The sequence below is a fragment of the Pristis pectinata genome, chromosome 23, assembly GCF_009764475.1.
Source record: "Pristis pectinata isolate sPriPec2 chromosome 23, sPriPec2.1.pri, whole genome shotgun sequence".
In the NCBI taxonomy this organism is placed as follows: Eukaryota; Metazoa; Chordata; class Chondrichthyes; order Rhinopristiformes; family Pristidae; genus Pristis; species Pristis pectinata.
In genome coordinates, this window is record NC_067427.1 from 3,241,730 (window position 1) to 3,265,031 (window position 23,302).

The 23,302-nt window shown below is 40.2% G+C and overlaps 1 protein-coding gene across 1 annotated transcript in view; it reads left to right on the forward strand.

The window, feature by feature from the left end:
* Nucleotides 1–23,302, forward strand: part of LOC127582221 (rab GTPase-activating protein 1) — a 161,254-nt gene that overhangs the window by 45,153 nt on the left and 92,799 nt on the right. The window contains 7 exon segments of the mRNA XM_052037334.1: nucleotides 32–189; nucleotides 3,762–3,872; nucleotides 5,604–5,670; nucleotides 10,416–10,518; nucleotides 11,798–11,967; nucleotides 13,399–13,573; nucleotides 15,534–15,627. Of these exon segments, the coding sequence (XP_051893294.1) occupies nucleotides 32–189; nucleotides 3,762–3,872; nucleotides 5,604–5,670; nucleotides 10,416–10,518; nucleotides 11,798–11,967; nucleotides 13,399–13,573; nucleotides 15,534–15,627 (878 nt within the window).

Consider the following 23,302-nt stretch of genomic DNA (forward strand, 5'->3'; position numbering starts at 1 on the left):
CTAATTTATTTCTTTATAATCCACACCCTAGGTAAGCCGTATTCTGTACAGCTTTGCCACTGCCTTCCGACGGTCTGCAAAGCATACGCCACTCTCAGCAAATCCACCAACACTAACCCCTGACAGTGATATATTCATATTTACTGTGTCTTTGGAGATAAAAGAAGATGATGGTAAAGGATATTTCAGGTACTCGATGAAGCTTTTGTACTTGGAGCCTTTTAGAGAAACTTAGTGTTTGTGAATTGATTTTCAGTTGCAGGCAGAATTGAGGCTTGGAGGGCTTGCCTTTCCTGATGGAAATATTTTTAGAGGGCTATTTCAATTTTATATTTCATTTACAGGTGATGATTTGGTCTGAAAAGTTCAAGGGTAGCTGGAAATAAAAACAATTGCAAATTTGTGATTTAGCTGACTAACACTTGAGTTCATTACTTCCATCATCCCTGGTTTATAGAGATATTCTTACAATTACCTGTTTGAAATTGGAACCATTGGTGAAGGATTGATCCTGGAATCCATTATCTTTAGTGGTTTAGTTGCCAACAAAATGAGAATTAAAGTCTAATTATCTTTCTTATGATGCAGACAGCCCTGACTTTGTGTTCTTTTCTCTGTTCTGCTCAGTATTAACACTGGACTGGCTACTTGGGTGTAACGTTCAGAAGTTCTTGCAAGGAAAGAATGTGTTGCTTCAAGCAGCAACTTTCTTGTTTCAAGATGATTATTAAATTGGAGTTTAAAGTGCAGTTTTAAATTGTTCAAAATTCCTATTTATAACTGGTGGTTTGATGTTAGATGAAAATCAAAAGAAAACTGCAGATGCTAAAAATGTGAAATAAAGACAGAAGATGCTTGAAGCATCAGCAATTAGACAGCATCTGTGGAGGGAAACTGTTTAATGTTTCACGTCTAAGACCCTTCACTCTGATCTTCAACTCTGTTTCTCTGTCCACAAATGCTGCCTGACCTGCTGTGTTTCCAGCATTTTGTTTGTATTATGCTTGATACTAGTCTTTTTGTATTTTATCCTTCCTACTCCTGTGAGGGGGGAAAAGCATTAGTCATCACAGTGAACAGCAAGCCCTATTCTGTCATGTTGAAAGCAGGTTTAAATTTATAACTATGACCAAGTAAACTTGAGCACAAAATTCTACTTGGAGTGTAGCTTGGTGCATGTGTATCTGTGTGTGCATCATTTAGCCAATGTCCTAGAGGACATTAGTATTTTCTTTTAACTTTAATTTTTTTGGGGTGTGTCTTTGGGAATTGGGTGACACTGGAAAACCGGCATGTTTTGGCCATTCCTAGACTTCATGGGGACTTTGAGTGAACCACTTAGGGAGGGGGTGAAGTCCGATGTACAGTCTCAGAGTTGGTATTGGTTTATTATTGTCACTTGTACCGAGGTACAGTGAAAAACTTGTCTTGCATACTGATCATACAGGTCAATTCATTACACAGTGCAGTTACATTGAGTTAGTACAGAGTCCATTGATGTAGTACAGGTAAAAACAATAACAGTAAAGTGTCACAGCTGAAGAGAGAGTGCAGTGCAATAAGGTGCAAGGTCACAACAAGGTAGATCGTGAGGTCATAGTCCAATAGCAGCTACCAGGCCACTGCCTGTTAATCACATCACTTGCTGTACAGCTTACTATCCCCACATTAAATTTTTTGACACTATTTAATCACTCTTCGGCTGCTAAGGCCATAACCTCAGGTATTTCCTTCTTGAGCCTCTCTTTCTGCCTTTAAGATAATCCAATATCTGCATTTTAAGGAACAAACTTTTGATTATCTACCCTGATATCTCTCTGGACAGCTCAGAGTCCAAATTTGTCTGATATCACTTCTATTAGGTGCCTGGAGATATTTTTCTACATCTAAAAGGTGCTGCATGAAGCTAGTTTTTGTAATGGTACTATTTTTTTTAAAAAAACTTGTTTCATCTCATTTTTCTTGCTGTTGGCTGCTTTCACTATGACCCTCCAATTAAATGAACTAAAAAATCCTTGTTTGTTTTATTGCGATGCATCTCTTAGTCATCTCCCTTTTACGCTTTTGCATTGCCCCCATCACCACTGTGCTTCAGATCCTTGAGGACTTCATTTATAATGTTGCAAATGCCAAAAGCTAAAAATAATCAGTGTTTATAGCAAAGTTATAAGAATCATTTAGCTTCCTTGTCGAAGTATTGAATGTTCAATGGATACATCTTAGAAAATGTCAAAGCTGCTTTATCTCACAAAACCAGTGAGGCTAAATCTTGATTTGTACCTGGCAAATGTTGCCTGGCACCTTAAAGATAAGGGTAATTACTTTTGTATCTTTTGGAATACACTTTAAATCTGATTTCTTTCCGAAGCATGGAAGAAAATTGATGGCATTTTATTTACTTGCCTCAGAGAATCCTTTTTCAATGTAGAATGAGAAATACATTAATGGAGTAATGTTGCAGTGACCAAATGAGCTGAATTGTGCTCAGTCTACACTCGGGCTCAGGGCTACATTTTTTTTGTGGATTTATGTCTTCCAGTTCTTGTTGCAGCTGTCTCGTACAGCAGAGCTGGCTGTGAATGACAGATCATGAGGCCCTTGGACTACAGCTTGCTGTTGTCAAAGGCCTTTCGAAGAGCTTTAAATGTTTTGGTCAGAGGCAATCAAAAGCAATTTTAAAAAAATTAAAAATATAATTTCCTTAAACCCATTTAAGCAATATTAGTTAATTAAAGCATCAAGTAAAATAAAGAAAAACATAACACTTTGCGACCTTGATTGAAAAATACAAGTAACTCTGTTCAATCAAGTAAGCTACATGTGCATGCCATAAAGCTGAGGGTCCTGTTGTGAAGTGCATCAGATCTGTCAGCTCAGTGTCTGGGTTCTGTAGCTGAATTCTGTTCTGAGTCCAGAGGCAGAGCTAGAGGTCAGAACAGCTGGTAACTAACCTCCATCTTGTCTTTGACTTCTGCACTGTAAAGCACTGGCAAAGAGACGGACAAGCTGATCTGTGAACTGCATCTTGCCAATGGTTCTGTGATGTTTTGGGGCATTGTTTTAGGTTGCAGCTGAATTTCAAAATGCCTTGATAAATCAAAGTGAAATTCAGCTGCATTTTTCTAATTATCTGCCAAGCAAAAGGCATTTTTGATTGGTATAATGTCATGAATAACCCCTTGTTTTCTAGCTGTCCCATTATTTCCTAGGGGCCTTAGTTCCTTACTGCAGTACAGTTCCACTGGCAATAGCTGTTCTCTGCTGACTCCACCCTAGTGAACTGCTTCTCTCTCCATGTTGCTACCTGACTTGTTGGGTATTTCTGGCATTTTTGTTTTGTGTTAGGTGGCAAACCAGTGCAGCAATTAGTCCCGCTGCCAACAGCTCCAGCATTGAGTTCGATCCTGACATTTGGTGTCGTCTTTGTGGAGTTTGCATGTCCTCCTTGTGACTGCAGGGCTTTTCCCTGAGTGCTCTGGTTTCCTCCCACATCCCAAAGACCTAGTGGTTGGTAGCTTAATTGGCTGCTGCAAGTTGCCCCTAGTGTATAGGTGGTTGACAAGAGAATCTGGGAGAGTTGATGGGAATGAGAGAAAATAGGTTAAAGAGAAATAAGTGGGGGAATGGGATAGATGGGAAGACTGAGGGCTGGCATTGACTTGCCAGGCTGAACGGCCGCCTCCTATGTGCCAAGGAAATGTGAAATGTTGAATTTATATGCATGAGATACTAAAATGTTCTTTTGGATTTTGTTTTAACAGTGCAGTCCCCAAAGATAAAGATAAACAATGCTTCAAACTCCGACAGGGAATGGATAAAAAGATTGTAATATATGTTCAGCAAGTGTCCAACAAGGAGCTTATCATTGAAAGGTACCAAGTCATTAATGCATATTTTTATTTGAATAAAAAAATTACATTTGGCTAAATTAAGTTATGGAATTGTTCTGATTCCAAGTGTGTTTTATGTTAGTCTGGTTTTAGCGTGGTGGTGTGCTTTTTAAATTGGTTAAGGTGATATCTAATCAGCTATACTGTTGTATTCCTGAGAAATGTTTCCAGTTTGTGTTGTTGGAATAAAGCACCCATGTGGTTCATTGTGAGATTTGGTACAATTGATCGATTAGAATCGGGATCTAGCTACTTTTCTATTGCTATACAGCAGTACCTTTACTGAGATCTCCTACTCCAATGAGAAAAACTCAGTTGTGCCAAACTGATTTATGTTGAGAGCTTTGATCCACAGTGAACTCATTCAAGATGTACCAAAGTCCTTTCAGGCAAGATCCTAGTTTCGCCCAGTCAAAATTAAAATTAAGTTGTGGTCCCAGAGAAGAACACCTTTTATCCAAATTTTACATACATTTCCTAAACCTTTTTGTTAGCTGCAAAATACCAGTTGGTATTGCAAAATTGAGCTCTAGGCTGTCTATTAACTCCTGCATGTCGTTGCAGTGCACCAGCCTTCTTGGTAATGCTACATCGGAATCGCTTTATTTCACTTTTCTGTCTCTTTTCTCTTCCCTTCCCCCACCCCACCCGACTTTTAAACCAAAGTCTTTAAAGTTAAGTATAGGTTGAGAAAAGATCACTTGTAACAAGGAAGAAGTCTGCCAATACATGAGGAAATTTTAGTTTGTGCATTGTGGGAATTTTATTGCATGTTCAGAGCATATGGCTTGGAGATTTTTGTTTAATATTTATTATTGTGGCTTTCTTTCTGCACAAGATTTAATAAACTTCATTCACCTTTTCCCAACATTCATCCTTAAATGGTTTTCACTTTAGAATAAAGTTGGGTATTAAAACAAAAGTCTAGGGGGCAGTGTAGTACTATGGGAAAGTTGTTGCGTTTTGGTTTACTAATATCAGATTACTAAACTGCAGTACATCCTAATAATTTGCAGAGATTCCATGATTTTGTCAGACAAACCTTTAACGCAAAATCTGGACTTGCATTATTGTACTGATACAAGCCTCTCATTTGTGCGTTCTCCTCTAATTCTACTTGCCTGAAGTTTTTTTTCCGTGCTGCATATTGAGCCTGTTTACTTATTTCCTCAGTGGATTGGCTTCGTTTTGTGGAAATGCCTTTTTTTTTGTTTCAATTGTTTCCTCGAAACTTTTCTAATCTTCCCAGTGGTACCTCTAATACAAATCCTATATTTGTAGTCTCATTACCAATATCATCTTCTGAAAATATTTCATGATATCTTTTTAGATACTTGCACGGCAATGCTGTCAGGGTCTTAGCTTCATTTGTTGCAGCTTTTATAATCCCCATTTTAACCACACATTCAGATTCTTTGTAATACCCTGGCCATCTTTTGGATCTGCTAAGGTGACAATCAAGACTTCTCATTAAGCACCCTCCTTTGTTGTTCAGATTTTCTCTGTTATATATCTGAGCAGTTGTTTAAAACTGTGCTGAATATTTCATTTATTTTGTGAAGGGTGACAGCAAACAAAGTGCATTTATACATGTGTATTTCAATGGAACAATTTTCAAGGTATTACACTGCAAGTGAATACCAGTGGACCAGGAACTAATATCATTTAATGTATCCATAACTATTAATATTTCTAGTTGTGTTCTTTCTTCAGGTGTTTTGGTCTTCTTCTCAGTCCTGGCAAAGATGTTCGTAACAGTGACATGCATCTTTTGGATCTGGTAAGGTGACAATCAAGACTTTTGCTCATTAAGCACCCTCCTTTGTTGTTCAGATTTTCTCTGTACAAAGGTGGAGTTTGCATGGTTTTGGTCGAAGAATGCTAAGTTTATATTATCCATGAAATGACAATATATATTTCCTACCATTTTTGGTCTGTGGGGGAGTTGAAGGTTATGGGGAAATCGGCAACAAAATGGAGCCGAGACCAAGATCAGAATAGCTGTGATATCTCTGAATGGTATATGGCTGCCTCCTGTTATATTCAGGGTGAATTAATGTGTAGACATGTTATTGAGTTTGCAAAAATTGCTTGGTTTTTGTTATATAAAAATGATGATGGAATTGGAGCAGCATCAAGTATGTCCTCCGGGGCACTTGCCTTTTATCAGTTTGAATAGAACAGTAGAAACCTGGTTATTGGGTACTTCACTGGCACTTTGGAGCTGGCATCAGAACTGCACTAAGGAGCCCCCTGCAACCTTCCCCTCCAACCTCTTTCTCTGCACCCCCTGCCAAAACCCTCATTTCCAAGGAAGACCGGGGCAGTGTTTGTTAGCCCAGGACACTTAACCATTTAAAAAAAAATAACCATGAGTTACTGCTGCATGGTGTAAAGTATAGTAGAAAGGCATTATCAATAGGGAACTCACAAGCGGATATCAGGTTAACTGGCATAATCAATAACTGTCACTTGTCAGGTTTGACATTAGCTTGTTAACAGAGAATTCTTAAATTTTGAGATTTTTATGAGATAAAGGTTGGGAATTCTGTGCAACACTTTAGGAGTCAGTTAAGAGTCATCTTTATATTTCAGCCAACTGAGCAACACTCTTTGACAGAAGCCTTGTTGTCCTGGAAAGAAACTATGGTTCCCCATCCAGTGCAGTTTAGTCCAAATGGGTCGAGGATTAAGATTATGCAAGTAATCTCAAACTTTGACGAAAGGACAAAATAAAGCTGACACCAGTAGTTTCATGAGAGGCAGATGTGTAAGCCAAAGTGTTTCACAATCAATGAACTAATTTTGGATTGCAGTCATGTACAGTTGGATACACAACAAGCCCATAAAAAAACAATGGGGTAATGACCCCGAAGGGGTAATGATGGCAGAGGTTGTTGGGGCAAATGCATTAGGAACATTTAAGAGAGTCTTAGATAATCACATGAATGATAGAGAAATGGAGGGCTATGTGGGAGGGAAGGGTTGGATAGATATTAGAGCAGAATAAAATGTCGATACAACATCGTGGGCTGAAGGGCCTGTACTATGCTGTAATGTTCTATGGTCAGGTTATTTGTTCTGGGGGTGATGATTGAAGGATGAATATTGAACACCAAGGACATGATGTATAGTTTCTAATGTCTTAACTACAGAGAGGGAGGAGACTTGTATGCTCTTGTCTAAATAGGAATAAGGAGTTATTGAAGCTAAAGGCTTCAAGGGATAATCTGATTGACTGACACCAAAAACACATGATAGTTGGCAGACTGTCATTTAAAAAAACTTAATTAGCCATTAAGGAAAGATAACTTGGTTTCCATCAGATACTAGCAGTTGACAATCGCCATCTTGTTCTGGACATTTGAAGGTGAGCAGCAAATTTGCCCTGGCCAAGGCCAACCATGCCCTTTGAACTGGTTTAGACAAACACAAAACTTATATAAAAAAAAGTGAAAGATTAACTTCACCTTGGATTGCAGATGGAAGTATCAATTTTCATGTATTGAACTTCTCTAATTGTAGTCCTTGATGCATACTTGTTTTTAACATGGGAGATGAAAAGACTTGCTTTACATTTATAATTTTAAGTATTTTATGTTTTGCTTAACTAGTAAATACTTCTGTGTGGTACTGCTCATGCTGGAGATATTCAGGCACTTGTGAGTAAGCGAAAACAACAAGAAGAAAAGTGGCAGAGGAATTTTGGGAAAAGTTTGTAGGCACGGCACTTTTATTTATCCATTTTGAGTCTTTCATATAAATGATGGAAAGCTGAGGCCCCAGCACTGATTACGGTGGCACACCTTGCGTTACATTTTGCCAACCAGAAAAATACCCAGTTATGTTTCCAGTTAATCTGCCAGTCTTCGATCTGTACAGATTAAGGGTCTCAACCCAAAACATCGACTGTTCATTTCCCTCCATCGATGCTGCCTGACCCACTGAGTTCCTCCAGCATCTTGTGTGTTGCTCCAGATTCCAGCATCTGCGGTCTCTTGTGTCTCCAATCTTCTGTCTGTGCCCGTATGTTGTCTCTACACTGTGAAATTTTCCACAATAACCTTTGAGGCAGAATGTTATCAAACACCTTCTGGAAATCTGTGTATAGCACGTATACTGGTTCCCTTTTATCCACAACATGCATTACTTCAAAGAATGCCAATAAATTGGTAAACACTATTTCCCTTCACAAAAAAAAACAGCATTTATTACCAATGCCTAATTGCCCATGGCAATTTGTGGCTTGCAGAGTTGACTACATTGGTGGGTCTGGAGTCGCATACAGCAAGACCAGGTAAGGGTGGCAGATTTCCTCCCCTAATTTTTTCAGGCACCCTCCCTGCATTAACACATGATAACACACCACTGAGGGGCTTGGGCTGTCATGCAAAAAGTCACGTGAATCCCTCATTCTGTGGTTGTCATAAATAATAATTAGAATTTTAATTTCCAGATTATGATCTAAATTTAAATTCCACAGCTGCCATGATGGGCTTTGAACTCTGGTGTCTGGGTTTACCATTGCTCCATGAATGTACTCTAAACATTGAGGAGTTATATTTTTGAAGGGGAAAGGAGACTGAAGTACTTTTGATGTTCCCACAGATCAGGGGCATAGTTATTGAATATGGAGCACAAACTGTAAGCAATATTAGACCATTTGAGGGGGCATCAATGCATGCCGAGGCTTGTGCTGCATAGGTTTCAGAGTGAAATGAGGCTATGGAAAATAGGAAGATGGGAAGAAAAGAGGAGCACAGAAAGGATGGGGATTCACATGACTTTTGCATCACAGGACAAGCTCCACAGTAGCACTTTACTACATGTGGGAGCAGGAGCCCGCCTGTTGAGGGAATCTGAGATTTTGAATTGAGAGGGTGATGTAGACAGAAACCCTTAACACATTCTAAAAATACCTGGTGTCCATGGTACTATGAACCTGGCATTGGGTAATGGGATTAAATTGGCCTTACTTTGGCTGGCAGGGACATGATGAGGAGAATGGCTTCTCTCTGCACTGTACATCTATTATTCTGAGGGAAGGAAAGGGGAGAAGTCGCCCTATGGCTCCAAGTCCTTTAATGGACTAAATTTGAGGCTTAAAGCTTGGATCTGAATCGAGCATAAATATCATGGTTGTACTACATTAAGGGGGCAGTCAGGGAGATGGATTTGACCCAAAAGATGTTACAGGTCCTGGTGAGATCAGAACTGGATATCACATCAGCCAAATAGTGCTAATGTCAGGCAAGTAACAGATGAGGGGGGGATAAAAAAGAGTTGGATCTCTGTTTTCTCAGTGTTGACCTTGTGTGAATTATGCTTGAACAGCTTCAAATCTCCTTGCCATCATGGGCCCTAGGCACAAAAACAAGCTATTGAATTGAACAGCAAAAACTTATGGAAATCAGATGTAACAAAATGCTAGAAGTACCTAGCAGATGAGGCAGTGTTTGTGGAGACAATAATACTTCATGGGGATTGTGTGGACCCAGTAGGCTGGGAATGGGATTAGTTATCAGGTTCTCACCTAATTGAGAGGAGCTGGTTTCAAAACACCCTGGTTAATTACTGAAAGGTTGAAGATGTCAGGTACATCTTAAGTATGTATTTAAGATCTACAGCACAGAAATGGGTTGTTCAGCCCAGTCAATTGATATATTTCTTCATCTGAATCTTTCAGCATAATCATTTATTCTCTTCTCCTCGTACGTGCATCTGTTCTATTTGCCTAAACCACCCAACTCTCACTACTGAGTGGTGAGGGTTTCATTTTCTCTCCATTCTTCAGGTAGAGGTTTTTTTAATTGCGTATTAAAACTGTTATTTCTACTTGCTCTTGGTAATGAAAGCAAATTGCCCAAAATGTAATGGAACATCAAAAAATCTATGATGGAAATCAGATATAACAAACAATGCTGGAAACACACAGATCAGGCAGTGTTTATGGAGAGAGTAATGGGGTGATTTTTCAGGTCAATGACCTTTCACCTGTTTCTCTCACTGTTAAATGAAGTGGTTGATTACTGTCACGTACTGAGGTACAGTGAAAAATTTGTCTTGCATACTGTTCATACAGATCAATTCATTTCAAAGTGCATTGAGGTAGTACAAGTGAAAACAATAACAGAATGCAGAACAGTGTTATAGTTACAAAGAAAGTGCAGGTAGACTATAAGGTGCAAGGTCATAAAGTAGATTGTGAGGTCAATGCTGCCTAACCTGCTGAGTCATTTCCAGCACTGTTTATATTGTCTGAAAAGTAAAATGGTCCTATTATTGCATCAAGTCTTTTCTTTACAAAATCTTTCAGAGGTTTTAACAAATTACTGCACAAAAACCTGCGTAAATGCCAGGAAAGAATGCACGAGTGTGCAACCATCCTCCTGGTGACAGTTGCTTCATAGTGTTAAGTTTCACCCACAGACCAAACTGTGACACTCAAAGTAGTTTTGTAACACAAACTATGTATTAGTTAATTAGCAGTAACACTAGTCTGTTGCAATACATGTTTATTTGCAGGAATCAATGGGTAAAAGCTCAGATGGTAAATCTTACATAATTACTGGCAGCTGGAATCCCAACACTCCGCATTTTCAAGCTGTAAACGAAGAAACACCTAAAGGTAATAAAATGTGCTTATTTTAAAGATTTGGCATTATGAATATCATTTTAAAGAATGCTTCTTGGTGGATTATCTCCATATTTTCATAAATAATAACTAATTTGTCAATAGCAGCACAGACTGTTTCACTTGCTTCTTGGGTTTGTAAAATCAGTTGCTGTTATGTTGAGGCTTAATTCTTCTAAAAAAAAATATTGGATTAAGAGTGCCAGAGATCAGTTTCGCTTTTTATTTTCCCTTAAAATTCAATCACATCATGACAATACCTGCTTATGACAGAAAATTTCATTTACTCAGCATATATTTCATACATGAAGTAACATGGTGTCCCAAGGCCATTCAAGGGAGTTAGTTCAACAGGTGACTGAAAACTTGGAAGTTGAGAGGTGGGTCAGGGGGTTTTAGAAGTAAATTTCAGGGCTTTAGAATTTGGTGAAATAAAAGGAGAGCAAAAAGAGTTCTTGGCTCATTGTAGGCTAGGAGAGCTCGTGGAAAGATTTGGCATGGTATAGAGAGTTGAGCTGATGCCACAGAGCTCCAGTGACCCTGGTTCAATCCTGACCTCTGCTATCAGTGTGGAGTTTGCACATTCTCCCTGTCACTGTGGGTTTCCTCCCACATCCCAAAGCAGTGCTGGTGGGTTAACTGTGCACAGTAAGTTGCCCCTTGTGACGGTGAGTGGATGGCACTCCTTCCAGGAGTATAAAATGGGATTAGTGTAAGAGGGTTGATAGTTAACAGGGACCTGGGTCAAAGGGCAGGTTTCCATGCTGCAAGATTCAGATGACAACCTAAAATATGAAAATGTGGATTGATTCGCAAGGGGATGATGGATAATTCTCATTCAGAACAATTTGGGATATGGTTTACAGAGTTTTGGATGAGTTTGTGAGCAGAGGAGTGGAAGGTGCAAATCTGAGCAGGACAGTGTTTAATAAATATAATGGAAAGAGTGTGTGAAATTTGAATATTGGAGTAGTACATTGTGAATGAAATCTTGATTTATGTAGAGCACCAAAATAATCCAGAAAACATCTTATTGAAGCAGGTCTCTCCAACTACGTTTGGAAAAAGTAGTCATGAGTTATTATGATGTTTAATAATGAGTTTGATTTTATTAACAGAAATGCAGTGATTTGTTTTGTGTTCTATAGTAAACTAGATGTAGGTTAAAATGTGTGCAATATCATTTGGGTCCACATCTGACTTTTATGTTTTGGCTCAGGGATATTATAATATGCACATACCATGTTGTTAAACAACATTGTACCTCTTCCAGACAGGTTACTTTACATGACCACAGCAGTTGATTTGGTTGTCACTGAAGTGCAAGAACCGGTCCGATTTCTTCTGGAGACCAAAGTGAGAGTATGCCCACCTAGTGAAAGAATGTTTTGGCCCTTCAGTAAACGGAGTTATACAGAGACGTTTTATTTGAAGCTCAAGCAGGTAATAATTTGGTTAGTTCCTTCTGTATTAAGAAAATAGCAGTGATCAAGTTTGCCTGCCAGCTCCAACTAGCACAGGATAATTTAACTGTGAAATTGAATTTCTTTCTTGGATGTACTTGGACTACAGACTACTTTCAGTCAGAATGTGAGCTCTTGTGGGCAGTTTGCAATGTTTTTGCAAGCAGGCCCTCAGTTAGTGGCCAAGCATTGCTAGAAAACATTGATTTGTAACCTTGTGTTTGTTCCATCGTAAACGTGCCCCTGATCTCTCTTTGACCTCTTAGAACAGTGTGGCTGAGATCTGAAGATTGAAAGGTTTGGGGATTAAGCATCTGCTTTATGCCGTGAGGATCATCCAGTTAACTCTGCCTCCTGAAAAGCATTCAACTTTTTAAAAAAAACTCAACCACTGCAGGCACACCTAATGTTGCCACAAATTTCCACTTGTATGATGCCTTTGTCATTCACCTGTAAAACTCTATGCGGAAGTTTACCTTGGTAACCGTGCACAAATACAGATTGTGCAACATAGATCATGAACAGTCAGAACTTTGCTTTTCAGCTTGGCTGGTAAAAATGTACTGAGTCCAGATATCTTTGCAGATTTTAGTGTCACGAACCAGCAACAAAAGAAACACACTGAGCATGATTTAGTGTTAAAAACTATTTTATTAATCACTACTTATGATAATACGTAAAATAAAAGTAAAAATGTTAGTATGTTAGAATTCAAAAATGTTAAACCTTGAAAGTTAACCCCAAAACTAAACTCGTCGTGTGTGTGTGTGACAAAGTCCAAAACTCCCAGTTCCGGAATGGTTCTTAAAGTTCAGTTCCGCAAGCCATAAGGTGAAACATGAGCAAGGGCTTCTTCAACAACCACTGTTGTCTGAAGATAAGATGTAGATGTAGAAAAACATAGAGAGAGTACATACGAAATCCAAATGTTCCACGATGGAACCCAAACGACACTTCAGTGTTTACTCAGTAGTGACTTCCTCACCCCGAAAAGCATCCGAACCGTGGTCGTCCACACACAAATACCTGTTTCCTTCTACAGGTCAGCAACAAAGTGAACTCCACCGGATTACTTCCAACTTCCCTACATGGATTTCAGTGGCAAACACAGTTATTGTTTCTCATCCATCGATAGAGAAAACAAGCAGGCTGGTGTCTCTCTCCCTTCTCTCTCTCTCTCCCTCTTCTTCTTCTTCTGACTTCTTCAACAACGTCATTACGTCCTTTATCTTCTATTGACGTAAGCACGCCCCACACACACACAAACACACACACTCTCTATCTTTTAAAGGGACTTTCACTGAGTCCGTAACATTAGCATCAGGTCTATTTAAGTCCAATTGCAAGGTTATTGAATGTTGTTGATTACACATACTCGGTATATCTGAGCAACCTTTGAATTATTTTACAGATTGATCAAAAGGAAAGAAAGAGCAATAGTGACACACTGTATGAGGTTGCAAGTTTGGAAAGCGAGTCTGAACGTGAGCGAAGAAAAACCACAGCAAGTCCAACCATTCGCTTGCCTCATTATGGATCGCAGGGATCCATCATTCCTTCACCACCTGAAGATGACGAAGAGGAAGGTTGGTTCACTTGAATGCTAAGCCGACTTTCGTTTCTCTTTGAAGTTTTGAATCAAAGCAATTTTACGATTTTCAAGGATCCTCTCCTGGTTTTAGAGTTGTGCAGACTCAAAGCATTAATGGTTTCTTTTCCATTAGATAAGGTCACTTGAGTGTAGAAATCATTTTGAACTGAAATGGTAGGACCAATAACCTTTCCCTTTGTGGCTTTCACCCTTTGTTATCCTGAGGACTAAGGGTAACTTTTACTGAGCCAAATCCACATTTTGAATGAATGAGTGTGCAGGCGTAATATCTAACTTGTACTTTTGCTTTATTATTGGTGTTTACCCATTAAGGAAGGTTTCATCCAAACCAAAAGAATGGTTGCAGATTTGCCAAGCATGTATTTCTGATGTTAAGCCATTCACAAGCCCTGCTTAATGATTTCATTGAAGACTCGCAAATTGCCACTGACCTGGAGACTGTCATCTTGAAGGTCAATGTAAAATTAATCATGTGTTTGTTTTGTCAATCCTAGCCCCAACATCATTGTTTTACTTATTTTCTTTAAAGGATTGTTCAGTTTGAAAAGATTAGCAACACTACAGTGACCATCTGCTCCTAGAGAACCTCTGATGCTTTAAACATTCAATTGACCTTTCATTGTCTGCATTTCAAGTAGATTAAAAAGCAACTGTTGTGCAAATACTAAGTGTAGTAATGTAGGAAGTGGAACAAAATTTAAAGACACAGAATGTTGTGTTCACCTTTTCACAGTTGTTATTCGATGTTACTGGGAAATGTTTAATAGAGTAATACAGCATGGAAATGGACCCTTTGGCCCAACTGATCCATGGTGTCCATCAAGCTAGTCCCATATCCCTCTAAACCCCGCCTATCTGTGTACTTGTCCAAATGTCTTTTAAATGTTATTATTCTATCTGCCTCAACCACTTCTTCTGGCAGCTCATTCCATATATGCACCGCTCTCAGCATCCTCATAAATCTTTCCTGTTTAATGTTGTCTGTCTTATAACAGGGCAACCAAAATAATACACAATACTCCCGATCAATGTCTTGTACAACTGCAACATAATGCCCCAGCTCCTGTACTCAGTGCCCTGACTGAAGGCCACCTTCAACACCCTGACTACCTGTGATGCTGCTTTTAGTGAGCTATCTACTAGGTGCCTCTGTTCCACAACATTCCTCAGGGCCCAACTTATTCACTGTACAAGTCCTACCCTGGTTTGACTTTCTAAAAATGCAACACTTCACACATCTTAATTGAAAGCCAATTGCCAATCTTCGGACTTGCGTAGCTGATCAGGATCCCCCTGTAGTTTCTCATAACCTTCTACACTACCTACAACACCAGCTATTTTAGTATAATCTGCAAACTTACTAACCATGCCTTGTACATTCACATCCAAATTGTTTATATAAATAACGAACGACAAAGATCCCAGCATTGTCCTCTATGGCACGCCACTAGTGACAGGTCTCCAGTCCGAGAACAACCGTCGACCATCACTTTCTGCTTCCTACCGTCGAACCAATTACAAATCCAATGAGCTATCTCTCCCTGGAATCCATGTGATCTACCCTTCCGGACTAGCCTGCCATGTGGGACCTTGTCGAAGGTCTTGCTAAAGACCATACAACAACATCCACTGCCCTATCCTCATCTATGCCTCCTTGGTAGGAGGGGTGGGGGGGACCTCAAGTGATCTGTTGCACACTATTTCCCATGCACAAAGCTGTGCTGACTATCACCAATTAGACCTTGCCTTTCCAAATGTTGATAGATTCTGTCTCTCAGAATCCCCTGCAGTGATGTCAGACTCACCAGCATGTAGTTTCTGGATCAGTTTGATCAGAAAAGCAATATTTAGCAGTTTGACATAAGTCAGCCTGATATTGGTAGATGGAAGGAAAGTCGCCTTCATTCATTTAGTCCGATACTCCCTTTCTTCAGATAATGACGAGCCTCTCCTAAGTGGCTCTGGTGACGTCTCCAAAGAATGTGGTGAAAAGATTTTGGAGACGTGGGGAGATCTACTGTCAAAATGGTGAGTAGGAAACACCGTCTTGGAGTTGTGTTGGCGTTCCTGTGAAGGAGCAATATTTTCTAGTTTTGTAACTTAGTTTAGAATTCTGTATTGGGGGAAATCGGCTTGAGTTTTAAATATTGCAATTTGTTGAATTACTTAAAATTGCTGGGATGTTGCGGAAATTCCAGATTTATCTTTACACATCTTTATGAAATCTCTAACTTTCTCTGCTTCAATAGAAGTGGTCTTACCTAGTCCTTCCTTAAAACTATAGTTTCCCTTCACACTGAGATTTCTGCAAATATTTGCCTATTTTTCTGACTGCTTTTGCTATTGTTCCCCATAAGTGTTCAGTTCAGCAGAGCTGATATTGCATTGTAAAAATAATTTGTATATAAGATGGCTGCCCCTGGGGTAATAAAATCATCATCTGTAATTAGGATGCTGGAATATTTCATTGAATCTTTTAGCCATTCTTCTGCTAACTTTAATTTATTCATCTAATGTGACATTATCTATGTTTGGAATGGTGGAAGGGGGAGACGAGGAGATAGAACATTAACATTCACATTCTAATTAATATTCTGCTTATGTAAAAGAGTCTGTGCATTTGAATTTTAATTGCTCAGATGCCAATTCTGCCTTTCACTGTCAGTTTAAATTGTATATAAAAATTATATACCTGGCAGCCTTGGTTTTCAGTTTAAAAGGTGAGACTTTCAACACAACTTGCACAGTTTACTAATGCTACATTTCCTGTCTGGCTGGAAGGGCTTTTTTTTTCACTCATCCCTTTAACTCCCTGAATCACGAGCTATTTCAATGAGAGTCACTAATAGTAGTTAGGATCCAAGGTCCTTCAGTTGTCCTTTGAACCTTTTTCTCCTTCACCCAAGGATACCAAGGTTAATTGTATTCTCCCAGCTGATTGGCAAGGTAGATGCAGATTGGGCTGAGACCTGGAAATTTGTAGCATGTTTTGTACTTTATCACAAAGTTTATTGAAGCCTTCAGTAATTGGTTAATTATCATCACGTACCAAGATACAGTGAAAACTTTTGTATGCCATCCCTACAGATTATTCCAAACATGAGTACATCGAGATAGTCCAGAATCACTGACACAAAATTTGCTGCTCTGTGGCAGTAGTACAGTGCAAAGACATAAAATTACTATAAATTACAAAATAAATAGTGCAAAACAAAAGGGAATAACAAAGTAGTGTACGTGGACCATTCAGAAATCCGATAGCAGAGGGAAAGAAACTGTTCTTGAATCATTGAGTGTGAGATTTCAGGCTCCTGTACTTCCTCCCTGATGGTAGTAATGAGAAGAGGGCATGTCCCTGATGGTGAGGGTCCTTAGTGATGGATGCTGCCACCTTGAGGCACTGCCTCTTGAAGATGTCCTCAGTGGTGGGGAGGGTTGTGCCTGTGATGAGCTGGTTGAGTCTACAACCTTCTGCAGCCTCTTGTGATCCTGTGCATTGGAGCCTCCATACCAGGCTATGATACAACCAGTCAGAATGCTCTCCACTATACATACATAGAAATTTGTAAGAGTCTTTGACGTACCAAATCTCTTCAAACTCCTAATGAAGTAGAGCTGCTGGTGTGCATTTTTTGTGATTGCATCAATGTGTTGGGCCCAGGATAGATCCTCCAAGATGTTGACACCCAGGAACTTGAGGCTGCTCACCCTTTCCACCGCTGACTGCCCTCAATGAGGACTGGTGTGTGTTCCCCTGACTTCCCCTTCTTGAAATCCACAATCAACACGCTGACGTTGAGTGTGAGGTTGTTGTTGCGATACCAGCCGATCTATCTCATCTTCTCGTCGCTATCTGAGATTCTACCGACAACAGTGGTGTCATCAGCAAATTTGCACATGGCGTGTGCGTGGGGAAAAGCAATAACAGAATGCAGAATATAGTGTTACAATTACAGAGCGCAGTGCAAGTAGTCAAATCAGATGCAAGGGCCACAATGAGGTAGATTGAGAGAACGAGTTCAACTTCATCATACAAGAGATCTGTTCAAAAGTCTTAAAGCAGTGAGATAGAAGCTGTCCTTGGGCTGACAGTGAGATGTCAATATGGAATTTCTTTCTAGTTTTCTTTAACATGAGCAGAACTACCTAAATTTTGGGTTTGGAAACTTTTTAACTAGACAGCTTGCTGTTGTCACAACCCAATCAAGAGAGTGACTTGGAATGTGGCCATTTAGTTTTGATGCTCTGCAGCTAACCAGTAGGCAGCGGTCAGGTTGTGGAAATACTTCACTCGGAAATGAATATTTAAGCTCTTGCTGTTCGTCCATTTGTTGGGCCAGTGGAAACTTAGTTGGATTCAATTGTCACATTTGGATTGGGTAGAACTGGAGCAAATTATTGACCTGGTCAAGGGCGGTATTCCTTCCTTCAGCTCTTGGGTGTCCTGCTCAGTAGTCGCATCTTAAATTTGTCACTCTTTATATTTACTCAGTTCTTTTCGTCCTCCACTTCCTATGGAGATGGAGAAGGTGTACTATCTTTTGTTACCTCTGGAGCCATGTTCTGATCTTTAAGTACTTTCTGCACTTGGGTAGCAAGCTAAAGTGAGACTCTGACCTACGCAGCCAATGGGGTTACTGGAATTTCTGTGAGATTTAATAATTTGCCATGGAAGTGGCTAGCTGTGATTGTAGGTAGCACACTAGTCTCCGAGTTGTTGCTTCAGGACCCTAGTCTCGGACACAAAAACCTAGGCTGCCCCTCTAGTGGAGCATCGAGAGTGCATCTCTAATAATCCACCATTCTTTCAAGTGGGATGTTAAACTGAGGCACTGTTTAAACTTTGGCAAAAGGTTTGACAGCATTACTTTGAAGATGAGCTGAGAGATTGTCTCCAGTGTCCTGGCCAACATTTATCCCTGCTGAACGTTATGGAAGTGAATAATCCACTTCAATTAACAGCAGTTTGAAAATATTGCTTTGTACAAACTGTGTGCCACCTTTCCTGCATTGCAGTGGTGACCAGATTTACAGATTACTATCTTGTATTCATAGGTCTTCAAGTCTGTTCTTGTCCATAACTTGCGTAAGACCCAATATCCCATCACTCCCAGGCAGATGCAATAACGTGTTCATGATTCTATCAAATTGAGTTTCAATATATTAAAGTTTTGGTTAACTTCTCATTAAAGATATGCTCAGAAGTTCATTTTTAAAATAACACCATTACCAGTTTGCATTTATTGATTGCTCGTCTCTAAAACCTTATGTAGCAGCTTGTTTTACCATGGTGCTTTGAACAGCACTTGTAATATGGCCTTTGCTCTATTGTGCATCTCCCTTTACCAGCCATTTGTTTTTGATTGAACTGCAGAGACTGACATTCCTCATCCCTAAAGGGAAATTACATCACTTTAGATGTAGCAGTTTTTACTATTTGAAGTGAAATCTTCTTCCCTGATGTGCTTTCAACCAAAATGCTGAAGAATGAACAGACTAATATCTGCCTTTGTAACGCAGGAGAATCAGATTTATTATCACTGACTTACATGAAGTGAAATTTGTTTTGCAGCAGCAGTACAGTGCAAAGGCACAAAATTACTCTAAATTACAAAAGTAAATAGTGGGTGTGCAGAACGCACTGCCAGCAGAGGTTGTGGGGGCAGATACATTAGGGACATTTAAGAGACTCTTAGATAGTCACATGAATGATAGAGAAATGGAGGGCTATATGGGAGGGAAGCGTTAGATATTAGAGCAGGATAAAATGTCGGCACAACATCATGGGCCGAAGGGCCTGTACTGTGCTGTAATGTTTTATGTTTCTAAATAAAAAAGGAATAACGAGGTAATGTTCATGGACAGTTCAGAAATCTGATGGCAGAGGGGAAGAAGCTGTTTCTAAATCGTTGAGTGTGGGTCTTCAGACTCCTGTACCTCCTTCCCGATGGTAGTAACGAGAAGAGGGCATGTCCTGGATGGTGAGGGTCCTTGGAGATGGATGCTTGAGGCACCGCCTCTTGAAGATATCAGAGATGCCAAGAGAGAATACTGGTCCAAATTAGAGTCTCAGACCAGCAGTCAATTGTGGCAGGGCTTGCATGCTATAACAGACTACAAAACAAAGTCAGGCAGCATTTCTGACAACAGTGCTTCCCTTTCCGATGAGCTCAACGCATTTTATGCACATTTTGAACAGAAGGGGATTGCTATTTCACCACCCACCCCGACAGCCTCCAATCCACCTGAGCTCATAGTCACCATTGAGGAAGTAAGATCAGTCTTCTGGAGAGTGAACCCCCGGAAAACATCTGGCCCGGATGGTGTCCCTGGCTGTGTCCTTAGATCTTGTGCAGGTCAGCTGGCGGGGGTATTTGCAGACATTTTTAACCTCTCCCTGCTTCAATGCGAGGTTCCCGCCTGCTTTAAGAAGACCACTATCATCCCAGTACCCAAGAAAAACAAGGTAATGTGCCTTAATGACTACCACTGGTGGCTCTGACATCCACCATCATGAAATGTTTCGAGAGGCTGGTCACGGCACACATTAACCCCAGCCTCCCAGAAAACCTCGACCCACTGCAATTCTCCTACCACCAAAACAGTTCTATGGCGGACGCCATTTCCCTGGTCCTGTGCTCATCTCTGGAACGTCTGGACAGCAAAGACACCTACGTTAGACTATTGTTTATTGACTACAGCTCTGCCTTCAATACAACAATTCCAGGAAAACTCCGAGACCTGGGACTCAACACCTTCCTCTGTAACTGGATCCTTGACTTTCTGCCCATAGACAGCAATCAGTAAGGATAGGCAGCAACACCTCCGGCACGATTATTCTCAACACTGGTGCCTCACAAGGCCATGTCCTCAGCCCCCTACTCTACTCGCTATATACTCATGACTGTGTGGCCAGATTCTGCTCTAACTCAATCTACAAGTTTGTAAATGATACCACTGTAGCTGACCGTATTTCAAATAATGTTGAGTCAGAGTACAGGAAGGAGATAGAGAGCTTAGTAACGTGTCATGACAACAACCTTTTCCCCCAGTGTCAGCAAAACAAAAGAGCTGGTCATTGACTTCAGGAAGGGGGGTGGTCCACATGCACCTGTCTACATCAATGGTGCTGAGATTGAAAGCTTCAAGTTCCCAGGAGTGGACATCACCAATAGCTTGTCCTAGTCCAACCACGTAGATGCCACGGCCAAGAAAGCTCACCAGTGCCTCTACTTCCTCATGAGGCTAAAGAAATTTGGGATGTCCCCTTTGACATTCACCAACTATTATTGATGAGCCATAGAAAGCATCCTATCTGGATGCATCACAGCTTGGTACGGCAACTGCTCTGCCTGGGACCGCAAGAGACTGCAGAGGGTTGTGGACACAGCCCAGCGCATCACAGACACCAGCCTCCCCTCCATGGACTCTGTCTATACTTCTTGCTGTCTCGGTAAAGCAGCCAGCATAGTCAAAGACACCACCCCCCTGGACATACTCTCTTCTCCCCTCTCCCATCGGGCAGAAGATACAAAGGCCTGAAAGCACGTACCACCAGGCTCAAGGACAGCTTCTGCTATAAGACAATTGAATGGTTCCCTAGTACAATAAGACAGACTCTTGACCTCGCAATCTAACTTGTTGTGACCTTGCACCTTATTGTCTGCCTGCACTGCACTTCGTAGCTGTGACACTTTATTCTGCATTCTGTGTAGTGTTTTACCTTGTACTACCTCAATGCACTGTGTAATGAATTGATCTGTATGAACAGTATGCAAGACAAGCTTTTCACTGTACCTCGGTACAAGTGACAATAAACCAATTCCATTGGTGGGGAGGGTTAAGCTTGTGTTGGTCTGGCTGAGTCTACAACCCTCTGCAGCCTCTTGCGATCCTGTGCATTGGTGCCTCCACACCAGGCTGTGATGCAATCAGTCAGGATGCTCTCCACCGTACATCTATAGGAATTTATAAGGGTGGTGATATACCAAATCTCCTCAAACTCCTAACGAAGTAGAGCTGCTGGCATGCTGCCTTCGTATTCAGAGCTGGGAAATGCCAGGGTCAATTTGAAGATGTACTGTAAAGGGTGGAATGCAGGAGAGATTAAGCAACAGTGATGATGCAAGACAAAGATGATTGTAATGGGGAAGAAACATGTTGAGTCTACGTGAGATATTAATGAGAATGGTAGAGTTGTTATCTGAAGTTATTGAACTTGATTATTGAATCCAGAAGTTATAACGTGCATAGTTGAAAGGTAATGTTGCTCCTTGAGCTTTATTGCAACAGTACAGGGGGCAGTAGGATGGAGAAAGTGACGGAAGGTTAGGGGCATGCTCGTGAACTCAGGTGGTTATCCAAAGTGGTCACCTGACTGGTTTCTTCAGTGTTGAGAAAACTCCAGGAGCAGTGATGACACTATACTTGATTAAAAGAAACATGAATGCTGTTTCACTTGAGGTTTTTGTGGTTTTTGGATCGTAGCAAGAATTGAGGTAAAAGGAGAGAGATTGCAAAGTGCTAAAACTACACAGAATTGTCATGGGAAGAGGAAAGGTTGTTGGTTGTGATTGAGGAAAGGGTCTTACTTTCTAATTTTTCATGCTATTGTATGACCTCCTTCCCATCAGTTTAGAAACCTGCCCTATTGGTGTATTCACTGCTGTAGTAGCCATAGGCAATTGTATTTGGAAACATCGGTGTTGAATCTATACTTAATTCATTTAATTCTTGAATATTGTCTTTCATTTCAAAAAGAAAGTAAAGAATTAGTGTTGCCATCCTAGTTATAGATGAACCATCAAATTACAAAATTGTTTGAACAATAAGTTAACATCCTTCGTAGTGTACAAAAAAAATGCTTAAATCGAAATCTACTTCAAAGAAAAAGTGAAATGCAATCCCCCTTGAATCAATTATCACCTGAAAACCTTTCTTCAGATTTGAAAGTGTTCTCATCAGTGAAATGAATGCAAACTGGGCATATACTCTGGTAATTCCAATCATGGTTGTACTGGGATGACTTTGATTTTTAAAATTTAAATCCTGAGAACTGCATTAACCAAGGGCACATGGTCATTTGTGATCGGGTGCTTCTGCTGCTATGACATTCAGATCTGTCATACACAAAGTAGTGGAAGTTTGTCATATAAATCTTTCAATGTGTTGAGAACTGGCTGACAATTTGATTCTAGTCATTATATAGAAGTTTGGAAACTGATATTTTGAGCTTTGGTTTAGTTAGTGTTCTAATTCAAACTAACTGCCTAAATCTCTGAAACTTTCTGGTACCTGAACTGTATCCACTAGGAATTAAATAAGTGTGTTCCCTGAGTCCTACACACATCCAATAATTACATTAATTGGTTTATTATTGTCACATGTACTGAGATACAGTGAGAAACTTTGTTTTGCATGCCATCCATACAGATCATTTCAAGGCATAAGTACATCGAGGTAGTACAAGGGAAAAACAATTCCAAAATGCAGAATAATGTTACAGTTCCATTTACAGAGAGTGCAGTGCAGGTAGGCATTAAGGTACAATGGCCATGGTGAGGTAGATTGTGAGGTCAAGAATCCATCTTTATTGTGCAAGAGGTTGGTTCAAGATTCTTATAACAGCGGGATAGAAGCTGTTCTTGAGCATGATGGTGTGCATCTTCAAGCTTTTGTAAGCTTGGAAAGGGGGAGAAGAGAA